We start from the raw sequence: 15,459 nt of genomic DNA, 5'->3' as shown, positions 1-15,459 counted from the left end.
AAGGAGGACAATGAGGGCAGTACGCGAACGAGAACGACACAAGGAGCGATAGAGCCGTAAATACATATGTACTCGTACTCTTATGTAGTATACATATATACACACAAATATGCGAGTGCCGTTGTGCGCCATTTTGCCGCTAGTTCCATTAATACTCGCAAAACACATAACGGCGCAATTTTCCTGCGCATACCCGCATTCTTTCATTCCGGTAGCATAAAGTGCGTGAGATTTCTACTGCTTTTCTTTTTCAAGTCGATCAAGAGCACCTGTCTTTTGTATATGTACGTATTTAACGACGCCGTTTCACTATCTCCGAAAGCTTTGGGTTCCCATTTTCCCTCTCTTTTATCGCTTTCTCTTGTCATAAGTTTCGTCAAACCTTTACTTCACACGTTATCGTTAATGATGGACTTCGTATTTACAGAGCTGATAGCTGTTCGTGTTTTTGTAACACAAGTTGGCTCCAATGCAAAACTAGAAACATCTTGACAAGCTCCCACATCGTTGCTACATATCCGATTCCAGTCTCCAGCCATCCGAACACATGGCTTGGTTAGCAAAGCATTCGAATGAAGCTTTCAGTAAAATAGATGAGGTGTTTTGAAATGGGGATTTATTTAGCCTGGAAATTTATGATTATAATGCCATATGATCGTTTTCCATTCAGTCTTCGCCTTTTTACAAGCGGATTCGTCGAGCGATGTCCAGTGTTTCGACTGCTCTTTGTTCTCTGGTATATACCAGTGGACGGAGAAACACCTTAAAATTGCACTTAAACATGCTCCAAAGATTATTGAGAAGTGATCTCACGGTTGCGCTTAAGTCACCTTAAATCGACGGTGTAGCAATACCCGAGTCGTTTTCGTGGTTTATCAATTCCCGGTGTGTGACAGTGTTGTGAAACTCGTCAAACCAATTTTTGACAATCATCATCTGAGAGAGGGAGTCACTGTATTCAGCGTCCATGATATTTATTTTCAATCTGAAATTGATTTTTCAAAAACATTATTCAAATTACTGGCCGATATTGCGCTATTGTAATGTTTCTAAAATTTTCGGTTATGTTCGGCTTCTACACGTGGTTAAAATATTAAAACTGTGAGTAATATTTTAGGGGACCAGCATCCAAGGTTTTCTATTCATATTTTTCATTCCAATGGTCGGCAGATCTTTTGGTGGAACCTATCTGTAAAATAAAGTGGATTGTAACAAATGTGTATCTTATACTATGTTCAGACCGACACTTAATCTTAAAAATTTATCAAGATTTCGCCATACAAAAATGACAGTTCCAAATCACTTCATTGAAATGATTTGAAACTGATCCACGCTAAATCTGTCCGCATTTTGCGCAATCTACTTGTCAGCACTGGAAAAATACTAGCCAGCACTGGAAAACTGTTACATTATCACAGCTGAATCTAATTTCACATGAAAATCGACTTAACAAATGAAAAAATGCATTCACTATTTCTATTATATGGAAAACATTTGAAAAAAGACGGCTTTTATTTCAAACTACTATATGACAATCTTTTCTTTTGATAAATATTAAGCGATGTGACTTCATGAATGACAATAACAGCTGTTTTTTGATCTTTCTAACGGCAGTGAGAACACTGTTGGGTTATGAAATGATTTAATGTAATCTAATCTTTTGAATTTTCGGTCTGAACATGGTATTACTGAAATGTTGTGGTCTGAACTAAGCGCTTTGGTGGAAATCTGCAAACTTTTCATAGTCGCTTCTCAAAGAAGTAACGCAGTGATTTACATCCACTGCTAACACTTTTGACACAAAGTGAGTAAGTAATTAAGCCGTCTAATTTGGGTGTTTGACTTTAATTCGCCTATTTCTCTCCTATCCTTTTATTCAAAGTGAAAAGTACATAAAGTGGCGAAACTCACACGCAGTCGCTCGAATGCAATCTCTACTACTAAACAGTGACCAGCGAATAGTTGATGAATGCGAATGTAATAAAGCATAAAAAGCGGAGTGGAAACGGAAGTGTTAGCTACGGGTGGCAGCACCGGCGATACATACCCGCTTATGCAGGTGTTCACTATCGTATGCGTGGGTGTATGTGGGTGTGTAGCTGAGAGTGTCTCGCATAAGCAATGACAATACACTTCGGATTAACGTCGTCGTCCACCCCGACGGAAACGTCAGCGGAAACAGACACGCTTGTGGACACTAAAGTGCGATACTCGTTTTAAGTGACAGAAAAAAGTAAACCGCAATAGCTGCCGGCTGTTGGTTGTCAGCAGTGAAATGCAATGAAATTTTATTTTACTAATGGATGGCGTGATTTCGCCTTCCAACGTTAAGTGGGTACATTTCCTCCGCACTCTTTCCTTTTTTCGGTTATACAGGCACTTTTTTTATGTTTGTTAAAGGTTTTGAGAATTTTGGAGTATGAGAATCGTTTGTTTTAGGTTCTTAGGTTAGGTTCCAGTGTAGCGCCCGATTTTGAAAGTATTTATTTCGATACATGTGACAACAACAAAGTCGTACCTTTCACTTGCATACTCTTAGAGCTAAAGCTCTTGGAAATATTCTGATAATTAAGAGGCCTGACCTTTATATTTTGGGATTAGAGAGCAAAAACAAAAAGTAAGCATCGAATATTGTTTTCCAAAATAATCTCCATGCTGCATGCGTTTGAACCAGTCGAAGCATGTGTTTCTCCAAAACATGCCTTCTGAACGTATCAACCACCTCTTCAGGTGTCGAAAAACGTTGACCTATTAGTTTATTTTTAACGTATGGAAACAAAACAAGTCATTCCCAAAGACCCAAGTCAGGACTACACGGTGGATGACTCATCAAATTGATGTGAACAACGTGAACAATTTTTTTTTAGTAAAATAGTCATGCAAATTGAATGTATAATTTGCTGGTCCCACTTAAGCCTATAATTATCTCAATCTCACAATAGGTCAAATGATGATCTTGCAACATAAGCTGGCGCTCAAAATCAATAGTTTCCGAAATAACAGCTGATTTTGGACAACCTCGAAATTCGTTTTGAAGTAATCTGTCATTTATAAACCAAGGACCAGTGGAGCTTCATCGTTAAAAATAAAATTAAGTTTATCGGTGCATTGTTGCTGAGCTAATCCACATCGAAAGTTCTAAAAAACAATCCGCTGAAAATGTTAGCAATATATTTTAATTCTTTGAGCGGGATGGATATTTTAAGTTACTATTAACAAAGCAAAAAGCACTCATGTTTCAAAACCTTCTGAGTATGTAAAACACCAAATATATCAAACTTTAACCCTCTAACAGGCAAGACCGCCCTGAGGCGGCCTTTCATAAATAGTCCCAAACTCATAAGAAATCTTGTTTTTGTCTACAACTATTATAAGAACCGTTGAATAATACATCAACTCATATTTCCTTAATATCAACAAAAGTATGGAGGATGGAGTCATGTGTAGAAGTTCACGCAAGTGAGGAAAGTTCTCTGATCGCCATTCACTTGGGAGTGGCCAGAAACGATTCTTTTGCATATGACTCAAGCAGCTCACGACTTCCGGTCTTTGACCAAGTATCCTCTGGGTAGCCTAAGAACATCCGTTTGAAGGCGAGCTAACGTGAGAAGGCGAAACATCCCCTGGATATGGTTGTGGGGTGGGTTTTGGTACCGGCACGTTAAAAAACACCCCCAATGAAAAGGAACAACAAGCCTCGGATGAGTGACCCCCCTTTTGATGACGACCATGGCAAACCAAATAAGGACTACGACTGCATGCTCCTGGAATGTCCGGTCCCTTAATTGGGAAGGTGCCGCTGCCCAGCTGGTTGATGTCCTCGTGAAAATAAAGGCTGACATCACCGCCGTCCAAGAAATGCGATGGACGGGACAAGGACAGAGACAAGTAGGTCCTTGTGGCATTTACTACAGTGGCCATATAAAGGAGCGCAAGTTTGGTGTCTGCCTTTTATGAGTGCTTGGAGCGCACTTATGAGAGATGCCCCCGCCACGATGTCAAAATCGTGCTTGGCGACTTTAACGCCAGGGTGGGCAAAGAAGGTATCTTTGGCACTACGGTCGGTAAATTCAGCCTCCACGACGAAACATCCCCAAATGGGTTGAGGCTGATCGACTTCGCCGGGGCCCGAAATATGGTTATCTGTAGTACTAGATTCCAGCATAAGAAGATCCATCAAGCTACCTGGCTGTCTCCGGATCGAAAAACCAACCGCCACGACGAATATCGCGTTTGATGGGACGATGAGCTGTACGAGATATACAACGATATTGACATAGTCCATCGGCTACGCTGGCTAGGTCATGTTGTCCGAATGGACGAAAACACTCCAGCTCTGAAAGCATTCGATGCAGCACCTACCGGGGGAAGCAGAGGAAGAGGAAGACCTCTACTCCGTTGGAAGAACTAGGTGGAGAAGGACCTGACTTCGATTGGAATATCCAATTTGCGCCACGTAGCGAAAAGAAGAAACGACTGGCGCGCTGTTGTCAACTCGGCTATAATCGCGTAAGCGGTGTCTACGCCAATAAAGAAGAAAAAAACAGTTTGATTTTCTCAAAGAAGTTTGATTGACTTAGAATATTTATTCAAAAGAATATAACCTTTCATTGAAATCCACTGCGAAGCTTGAGTGGCAACAAGAAGAGCCTGTCAGCAAAGTCCAGTTTTAAGTACACAATTTTCTCCCTCTCTGGAATTATTGCTGTGATTTCATATCTCTTCAAAGAAAAGTAAACAATTTTGAAAGAGGGATGGAGTCATGTGTAGAAGTTCACGCAAGTGAGGAAAGTTCTCTGATCGCCATTCATTTGGGAGTGGCTAGAAACGATTCTTTTAAATATGGCAAACCTTAAAGAAAGGGAAAAAGATTCGACGCTGTACCCGCTGGGGGAAGCAGAGGAAGAGGAAGACCTCCACTCCGTTGCAAAGACCAGTTGGAGAAGGACCTGGTTTTACTTGGAATCTCCAATTGGCGCCACGTAGCGAAAAGAAGAAACGACTGGCGCGCGGTTGTTAACTCGGCTATAATCGCGTAAGCGGTGTCTACGCCAATTAAGAAGAAGAAGTATGGTGACGTTACCTTTTGTTGTTATCGTGTTATCGTCAGTTGAATGCAGAAATTGAGTGTTAAAGTTCAATTAATTCCAGCGCCGATTTTAAAATTTTCAAAGTTAAAAAAAAAGTATTTTATTGAAATATTCATACAGAAGAATTTTTTTTTTTGATTAACTAAGTTAATTTATTTTATGTTAATATATTTTTTAACAACAAATAAAAAGTATTTCGAGTTTTAAGAACACAAACACGAAGACCACCTCAGGGCGGCCTTGCCTGTCAGGCGAAATTCTTAGATATTTTTTTGTTTGCTGATATTATTTTTTTATTTTTATAAAAATGGAGCATAGAAATGGCAGGAAATTTGATCTAAGTAAACTATATGATGAAGAGTTGCTCCAATTAATGGAATTAGTTGAAATAGGCGAGGATGATAGTGATCTTAACAGTGACGATGAATTGGACGACCGCAATTACAATGCTATTTCAGCGTGTATTCGGAAAATGACTGAAGCAACTGATTCATTTATACAAACCACCGATATATCCTTGAATATAAGTTCAATTGATGATATACGTGTAGAATCATCAACGCTTACTAAAATACCTGAAGCATCTTTCTCTACCCCAGCGAAGTCATTGACAGCAATATATTTCAAAGCAAAAAAATACTCCGATCTCCCTTACCAACCCTGGAAACTACTGGTCCCTTAATCCTTCTCTCTTCTGGTAATTTTACAGGTTCAGGTTTTTGGCTTTTATTCAATGTTTGCGCTTGATGTGAATGTACGAGTGGTGGCTTTCCGTGGCAACTCACGCTTACCGCCTGACACACCGATGGAAATTGATTGAGAGGATTGAAAATGATAAAATGGGAAATGATCCGAAATGGTATACGAAAATTGTCAGATGAACTCAACAAACGGTTCGAATCTGTTCCAAAGCCTACTCGCCTATGCGTCGATGATCAAATGTGTAGCACAAAATTAACACATCATCTTCGGCAGTATATGCCCGCAAGTGGGGAATAAAATTGTTCGTCTTGTGTGAGTCCACTGGATTTGCGTATCGCTACGAAGTATTTAACGGCGCTGGAGTTAACATATTTTTACCAGATCAGACGGATCTTGGAAGTACTGCAAATGTCGTTATATCACTATCACAAACAATACCTGATTTAGTTCATCACATCCGCTACTTCGACAATTTCTATATATCGTTACCTTTGTTGGTATACGAGTATTTACGTGCAAGGGGCATCTACAGCTTGGGCACGATACGAGCGAGCCGAATACCAAAATGTAAGCTTCCGTTGAATAAGGATGTAAAGAACGAAAAAAGAAGTTACTCAATTGAGTACGTGGGTACTACATATGGTGTCGATATTAACATGGTTTTGTGGAAAGACAACAAGACACATTCAGCCATTTAAAAGAGAAAATGAAAAAGAGGAATCGGCCAAAGTTGCATGATACGATCGAAGTAGATTGCCTCCAAATTAAACGGGAATACAATAGACATATGGGGGGAGTAGACTTATTGGATGGACTTATGGGTCTTTACCATATCCACGCAAAGACTCGAAATTCGATAACACGGTTTTTTACCATTTCGTAGTTATGGCTGCGGCAAATGCATATATTTCGTATCGACGTCTACTTTTATAAAATTGCAGGAACAATCCATCTGCACAAGATGACAAACTGTTTAAGTTACGCGAGTTCCCAACTCTATTGTTGTCGAGTTACAAACTCAATCGTCCTGCTGGTCGGCCAAGTTTCACACTATCAACACCCGTAGGAAAGAAACTAAATGTGGGGAAAAAAGCAGAACATCCAATCGCGGATGTCCGCTTTGAGCGGTACGATCATTTTCCCATTTGGCTTCCTAAAGATGGCGGAAAAAATAAAATGTAGATTGTGTCTAAGTTCAGAAACGCAGTGTTTTTGTTCTAAATGTAAACTACATTTATGCTGCTCAACTACGAAAAACTGTTTTTCTGACTATCATCGCAAAAATTAATAAACCCTAGTTATTGAAATTCTTCTTTTGTTTTTCTTATTTTATTTTGTTTTGACCTAAGCCGGCAAGGCTGCCTTGAGGCGGTCTTCTATTCAAAATGAGCACAAAAATATGAAAAAAATTACATGATGATATTTTTCAGGTTTATGGAACCTAATTACTAAATTCCCAATCTTTTCTGTCCACGATTTTAGTTTTGCCTGTTAGAGGGTTAAAATAATGTTATGAGTTGCCAGATTACAACCAAAGGGTTGCCAAAGGGTATGCAATTCTTGCACCGTGCAAGGGTTTTGCAAGAGCAAGAGAATGCCCCTATTTTATTATTATTAAGACACCGAGCTTAGACAACTTCGTTTATCCGGGTATCGTAGGAATGAGATTTGACTGTATTAATATGGCCCGTAAGGACAAACCACTTAGCCATTGTACCTCCGACTTGTTGTTTTGTTTTTATTAAAAAAGAGTACTAAACCACCTTAGTTAAAGCACATACCAGAATTGGATATTCGGGCATATCGACCAACTGGCAAAGAGTTATACATATGTGGTATATAGTAGAGTAATGTCATAGCTTTCAATAATTACCGGAGTAAATTCATCTAATCTTAGTTTTAATAGTGGGTCGGCTTATACTGAAATGTAAAGGGTAAATATACCCAAATAATTGGGTTCAAATAAATGAAGGTTGAAAGTACCGTTCGTTGTGAACTTTTCCTTTAGAACTTAAAGACTCATCTGTTTTTCTTCGCGAATTGTCTTCTTGTTTTCAGTTTTAATGTTTTCCCCAATTTTTTATAAGCTCCACTTCAAGATTTATTACACAAAATATCCCTAATTAGGCTTCTGCCAAGTATGTCTGCAATCCTGAAGTTTCCAACAACGGAATTTATAATTCTTTTGTTAATTTGCGCTTGCCGTTCTGATTGGCTCAGATCTCAACAGCTGAGTCGCTATAACCACCGCCTTTTGCCTCACCTCAAACGATAACAGAAAAACCAATGTCTTATTTCTTCGCTCCTCACGCCGTTCGCAAACATTTCCGCTTTCTCACTTTCCATTTCACATATTGTTTGATATTTCAACTGCGGATTTACACTGATTTAAGCATTTATACAAAAGCAGAGGCAATTTAAAATTTTCCATTTCCCGTTGAATATCCTTCGATGTATTTATTGACGGATTATTTGTGTTGTGTTTCAGTATTTGTCACTGATTCCCTTTGTTTGCTTACTATTTATTGGAGACTATGTATTGGCGTATTTTTAAAAAAATCGAGATGCGAGTCTGCGGAGAAAATTAAAAGAGCTTTTTGGGTAGAAAAAATTCTTCTTCTTACATATATACCGTATATTAAAGACATACGAGTACATATGTATATATGTATACTTTTCGGAAATCGGTACTATTATATAAGACAAGCTTTGCATGGAGAACAGATTTGATTTCCGTCAACAATTTCGCTGATCATGAACTAAAAATTATTATTGATCCTGTCGAAAGGGTCGGATCATGGTTGGTTTCATGGGAATTGTAAAAAGGCAGAATGCATGTAAAGAGACAAAACATAAATATGGAATGTCGGGGTCGATTCTAAATAAGCAAGTCAGTATACAGTATTCAGAACTTCACTGTGAGGGAATCAAATACGGCGAAAACGTACCAGCAGAGACCGTTTGGAGAGGAGTTCGTTGATAAGAAGTATACAGGACTCGTTATGTAAACATAAATCTTCCTCATCTACGCCCTTCCTTGTAACGGGTGATTTTTTTGAGGTTAGGATTTTCATGCATTAGTATTTGACAGATCACGTGGGATTTCAGACATGGTGTCAAAGAGAAAGATGCTCAGTATGCTTTGACATTTCATCATGAATAGACTTACTAACGAGCAACGCTTGCAAATCATTGAATTTTATTACCAAAATCAGTGTTCGGTTCGAAATGTGTTTCGCGCTTTTTTTTGTTCAGCGATGAGGCTCATTTCTGGTTGAATGGTTACGTAAATAAGCAAAATTGCCGCATTTGGGGTGAAGAGCAACCAGAAGCCGTTCAAGAACTGCCCATGCATCCCGAAAAATGCACTGTTTGGTGTGGTTTGTACGCTGGTGGAATCATTGGACCGTATTTTTTCAAAGATGCTGTTGGACGCAACGTTACGGTGAATGGCGATCGCTATCGTTCGATGCTAACAAACTTTTTGTTGCCAAAAATGGAAGAACTGAACTTGGTTGACATGTGGTTTCAACAAGATGGCGCTACATGCCACACAGCTCGCGATTCTATGGCCATTTTGAGGGAAAACTTCGGACAACAATTCATCTCAAGAAATGGACCCGTAAGTTGGCCACCAAGATCATGCGATTTAACGCCTTTAGACTATTTTTTGTGGGGCTACGTCAAGTCTAAAGTCTACAGAAATAAGCCAGCAACTATTCCAGCTTTGGAAGACAACATTTCCGAAGAAATTCGGGCTATTCCGGCCGAAATGCTCGAAAAAGTTGCCCAAAATTGGACTTTCCGAATGGACCACCTAAGACGCAGCCGCGGTCAACATTTAAATGAAATTATCTTCAAAAAGTAAATGTCATGAACCAATCTAACGTTTCAAATAAAGAACCGATGAGATTTTGCAAATTTTATGCGTTTTTTTTTAAAAAAAAGTTATCAAGCTCTTAAAAAATCACCCTATACATCCGCGGTACATAATTAGTGACCGAATGGCCGTTTTCTTTTAAGTTGCAAACATCTCCTTTCCTACGGGCTAGTAACTTGAGGATTTGTTACAGCTCTACGCTTTAGCAATAAAGGGATTGGCTATCAAACATGACATGAGGCAAGTTGACAAGGAAATACTCTTAACTAAAAGTCGCCAATAACCATTCAACACGAAAGATCGTGTCAAGAAACACTAGTAAACCACTATAGCTGTATCTGTATCCTCTTAACTCGTGCTGGCACTGAGCCCAACCCGGGCCCAGAGGAATTTTTCTGCTGCGTCTGCGTCAAAAGGCTCCACCCAAACTCCACCTCGGTTAAGTGTAATACATGCAATGGATGGAGCCATCTTAAAACCTGCTTAGACCTTAAGGCTCACCAGATGTAAACCACGAGTTGCATGGCCCCATACTACCAACTCACCACTGGGCTCTATGGCTGTGCAGTCTGCGCCGCCACTCCACCCGAGTGTTCAAGAAAGGACCTCTACGGTCCATAGGAGCTCAAACCGGCAGCATGATTTCTATTCTGATCAATCCCCTCCAACCTTCATCCCGCTCCAATTCTCGTGCGAGAACCACTCAGCCACTCCTGTCTGTTCCATGTGTCAGACCGTCATACGTCGATATGTTCCATCATTTTAATGCATTTCATGCATCTGATTCTACTATTCAACTGCAACAGATTAAAGAGCAAGATCGAGAAGATAGTTGTATTTAACAGCAGGGAACACGTATCGATAGCTGCGGTCCAATTAACCAAGTTAAAGCTCAGATTTTCTTCGATGGCTAAATCGACCTCTCGAATACTACACTAGAATGTCAGAGTATAGCTATCCACTCACGCGATGTCGAGCTCGAAATATTTAATATATATGTGCATCCTCAAATTACATGTTGCTTTAGAGGATATTACCCTAACATAGGTGCGCTACTTCGTCGTGAAAACCGTTTGTTAGCAGGCACCTTTAATGCACATCTCAACCTTTGGTATTCCTGCTTTTGAAATGATTGTAGGGGGATGCAGCTGGCAGAACAGATATATGATTCGGCACTCTGCACAATAAATGATAAAGCCCCCGTCAGAATTATGGCCACTTGAAATAACTCGCACGATATTACCATCGCTAGTGGTGGTCTGATAAATAGCATAACCTGGCGACCTATGCTCACTCTCGCATCAAACCATCTGCCCATAATTATCTCGATCGGGAAACCTCCCGACTTTATTTCTGTGGATAACAATAACTTCGTTAACTTTAATAAAGCTAACTGAGTCGTCTTCACAGAATCTTCGAAATTCATTGGCCCTCATGGAATAAACATGCTGATTCTACGACCGTCGTCAGTAAGCTTTCTTTCACCGGAAAATTGGAAGAGTGGTACAACTACTGAAACCTGGATAAATCGCCAACAAGGGAGTCCTATCGTTCGATAACTCTCTTATCCACAGTAATAAAGACACTTGAGGTCTTGCTAATTCTGACCTTTACACACCACCTGAACCCAACAAACAACCAGCATGGCTTCCGAAAAATGCACAGCACGACCTCAGCAATTATCGTCATAAGCGACCAGATAGTTAATGGCCTCAACCACAAAAGTTCAACCACAGGGCAATGATATCGATGACATGTGCTCAAAAATAAACGGCTATCTCTTCGACCTTTCTCGCTTCCTCACTACACAGAACCTCACACCCTCCACTATATCCACATCGACCATATTTACTAACCGGACGAAGGAGTACAGACTTGACCTTAATATTGCAGTCGATACCGTTAAGATTCCGACTGTCAATAACCCTAAGATTTATGCCAACATGCCAAAAAAAATTTCCTGTAATAATTTTCTATTCTACATTGTAATCATTTTCTAATCCGATAATTTTAAAAAAATATTGTTACGATTTTACTGCTTGCTAGTTCACTTTGTTAGGTTCGTATCTCTGGATTGACAAATAAAACCAAAACTGTTTAATTTAATTCAACAACTCTTTATTTCACAACTCGTCTACACTATAGCAGTTTACTCTTAGCACTGAATGATTACGTTGGCGCTGCCACGGCTTATATAGCCACGCACTTCTCGCTGATGCCGACGTGTCCTTCCAGAATATTGCGTCTGGAAATTACCAGAACATAATGCTATACGGCGCCAGACGCAAGCAGGCAGCCGCGGCGCCAGACTCGGTAATTGTTCAAGCAGACGGCTGTGGCGCCAGATGTCTATTGTTTCGGCAAGCAGACAGTGCGGCGCCAGATGTCTATTGTTTCTCAAGCAGACAGCCGCGGCGCCAGATGTCTACAACAAGACAAATGCTATTCCATATACCTACAACTATTGTTCATAATAAGGGATGCATATAGCAATACAAATACAACTTAATACTACTTTTTGTAACAATATTAAGTAAATTTTAGTAATTCAGAAAATACGAAAAAAGGAAACTCTTCATAAAAACTTTTTCAATAACATTGAAATGCAACCCTGTTACTGACACTTTCAATTTAGTTGACATTTTGATTACTTTACTATTCGAATTTGTTTCACAGTAGAAGCGTTTTTTGAAACAATTGTGCAAAGCGGTATAATTTTCTGAAAAAATTATAAGAAAACACGGTTTTATCCTCTATTAAATGTTTTAAATCAAGTATAAGGTTATCTTGGCGTCTTTTTATACTGCAAAACGCTTCTTACACTGTTAACAGTAAACATAAAAAATGGAGTCTTTGGACATCACGCTACAATTGGGACAAATGCTGTTGGTGCAAACAGCCAGTGAATTATTGACAGGCACATTAAAGTTTGTTGATCCAAAGCGCAGGATAATTGAATTAGAGAACCCTTATGACCAGCGTTCAAATTGTCAATATAATACGCCGCAAATTTTAGCTTTTCCTCAAATTAAAAAGTTACAGATTATAAGAGAAGATGAACCTTCGAGTAATTCAAATAGCTGCAGTGGTTCGATTACATCACCTACATCATCAGAAAGTCACACCAGCTACAATACAGCGCTGAGGTCGCCAACTTCGTCGCCAGAAAGTAAACTTGCATCATCAGAAGAAAATGATATCTCGCTTAGTACATCTGAATTAGATTTGATACACGAGCAACTAAATTCGATGGTATGCATTACACAGACTGATCAAAAATATCACAAAGCATTAGCAGACATTCGTGTCCAACCAGTTGTTGCCCTTATTATTGAGCCGGTGGACTATGGTCGCGCACATCGCACCTCTGTGATGGTGCTAGCCACGTTTCAAACCGTCTACATATTCGACATTATCGCATTGGGTAGTATATTTCGGGAAATGAAGCATCTACTTGAGGCTGAGAGACCTCGCAAAGTGGTACATTATAGTCATAAACTAGTTGATCACCTTAAAAATCGGCATGATGTTAAATTGGGTGGAATTTTCGATACATTTGTAGCGGTATCTATCATAAGAGGGATCAAAGAACCATTGACTTTAATAGAAGCTGTTGAGAAGATATTAAATGTAACGCAAATTTTCTTTCATTCTGAGGAAGAAAGCACTGTAATATAAAATGTATATATAATTTTTTCTTTAATACTAAATATATGTTATTTTATTTCTTTAGTTAACCAACGACCCATACAAACGGCCTCTGACCTTAGTAGTGCGTCTACTATTGGCAAAGAAAGCAATAATGCAATTAAAATTGCATGAACATCTTCTTCATAAACACATGCTGAAAAATTTCTACAATCAATGTGAGATATTTTCAAAAACATTTTGTGAAAGTGAAGATGCCACTACACCGTTGGAAATGCAACGTAAGAGTCGTGCTGGCTTTCAGCATATAAAACGTAGTGCAAAAGATTTTGATTTCAAATTCAATGAATTAGCAGAATGAGAAGGAAACCCTTTTCGTGGTGCTCAGTATTTTGTATATTTAGAGTAAATACAAATTCTAGTTTTTGCGATGCACCTAGTTTTTAATTAATTAACCATAACTAAAAGTATAAAATCAACATCGTGCATAATGATTACTGGCTGTGAAAAGAAGCTTTGAAGCATTACAATATCAATATTGCTCTCAGATGGCACGAATGTATGTTAAATGTGTTCATTTACTGTTAAAAGAAGAAATAAGAACAAATAAACTAATTTAATTACAATACCATAATTAGTGAAATAATATAAATTAATATTGTACTTATATATTGACGTCACAACAGCAAAAATCTAATGGCTATTAGAAGGGAGATCAACGCGAAAGGATCTCGGAGTTAGACCAAGACCAGTTATTTTGTTGGGGCGTTGAATTTTAAGTGAAAAAACTAAGGACATTGGATTATTAATTATTTGCTGCGGTGGCGTTAATACGTAGGAATCATTATTAATAAAATATTTCATATTGAAATAGTATTTTTTGAACTTAAAGATGAAGTACAAACTTGATTTATTTAGCATGCGATTTTTTGGTATTTTTAAGTTTAAAAATTGCAAGTATAATATGATTTTCAAAAACTATTTATATTTTGATATGTATTTTGATGTTTCAAAGCTTAAACTGTGCATTTATTTATTAATTTTATTAAATAAAATGGCATAAGCCTATTGGCGCATCAATCCTCCAACTACGTTATGCACAGACTTAGTTCATTATTTTATGTTCTTTTAAATCTGCAATGTAGGATACATTTATAAGAAAACACATGCTTATTTGTAAAATTTTCACAGTTAATAGCAACCAGTTTCTGGAGATAATATATTTGCCGTTACGAATTAAATATTCTTTCGATAACAGCTAATTAAGCTTAGAATAAATGACTTTTAAGAAAATTCAAATGAGTGTAACCGAAACGATGCCGGCCGCTACAACAACAATAAATTAAATGAAATTATTTAAACCTAAAGGTAGGGGCAAACCATTTTTAAGAGATATGCCAACAGAATCTGGTATTGAATTCTAAAAAATTTTATTTTATTATAAAAAAATCGTTTTGAATATTTTTTTTCTTATCTTAATGAGAAACCCATTCGGTTACGGACCATGTTTTGAAAAATATCGGGAAGGCACTCTGGAGCCAAGAATATATGTTGCCAAATCACATTGCTTCTGCCTAATTTTTAGTTGTTGAATTTTCAGTTAATTAAACTTCGCCACTTTGAAGATAATCTCCTATAACACTTTATTTGACAAGTCGGACCACTCGATAGTTTAAAATATCCGGCTTTCCAATAGAGATGATATGATTTCTAAGTGTCGTCTCGGCCTTTTTAAGATGTCATGATCTTTAATTTTTTTTTCATTGTATTCAGTAATGTTTACAATTTCATCATGGAAAGATATACGCAGGAACAACGTTTACAAATTACTCAATCTTATTATCAAAATAATAATAAATAATTATAAAAATCATGTTTTCCGATGAGGCAAACTTTCATCTGAGTGGTGCGGTAGATAAACAAAACTCAGCTTTCCCTTCCGTAAATCTTGAGAGAGCTGAAAATAATTGAATTTAAATTTATTTAATTTTTTTATGTTGTGTTTTCAAAAATATTAACTAAAAATATTTTTCAAAGTTCTAATCTCAAATACTGAATTGAAAAAAGTTAAATTCCAGGTCTATAATTAAAAATTATACAAGAGAATGTTCGCGCTTGTGTCATCATATTCAATACTCT

The 15,459-nt window shown here is 38.0% G+C and overlaps 1 protein-coding gene across 1 annotated transcript; it reads left to right on the top strand.

Annotated features, from left to right (window-relative positions):
* The first annotated feature begins 12,301 nt into the window (after positions 1-12,301).
* On the top strand, positions 12,302-13,954 carry LOC105224292 (protein Exd1 homolog). Its single transcript, XM_011202342.4, has 2 exons — positions 12,302-13,341; positions 13,406-13,954. The coding sequence occupies exons 1-2, from the start codon at positions 12,517-12,519 to the stop codon at positions 13,679-13,681; spliced, it is 1,101 nt and encodes a 366-aa protein (XP_011200644.2). The 5' UTR covers positions 12,302-12,516; the 3' UTR covers positions 13,682-13,954.
* Positions 13,955-15,459: the final 1,505 nt, after the last annotated feature.

Source organism: Bactrocera dorsalis, chromosome 5 (assembly GCF_023373825.1).
Source record: "Bactrocera dorsalis isolate Fly_Bdor chromosome 5, ASM2337382v1, whole genome shotgun sequence".
Lineage (NCBI taxonomy): Eukaryota > Metazoa > Arthropoda > Insecta > Diptera > Tephritidae > Bactrocera > Bactrocera dorsalis.
Note: the sequence above shows the minus strand (reverse complement) of the source record. Positions and strands in the feature narration are given on the sequence as shown.

Coding starts and splice junctions, on each gene's coding strand:
- LOC105224292 (XM_011202342.4), top strand. CDS start 12,517: ATGGAGTCTTTGGACATCACGCTACAATTGGGACAAATGCTGTTGGTG. Junction 13,342..13,405: donor ATTCTGAGGAAGAAAGCACT/GTAATATAAAAT, acceptor TTATTTCTTTAG/TTAACCAACGACCCATACAA.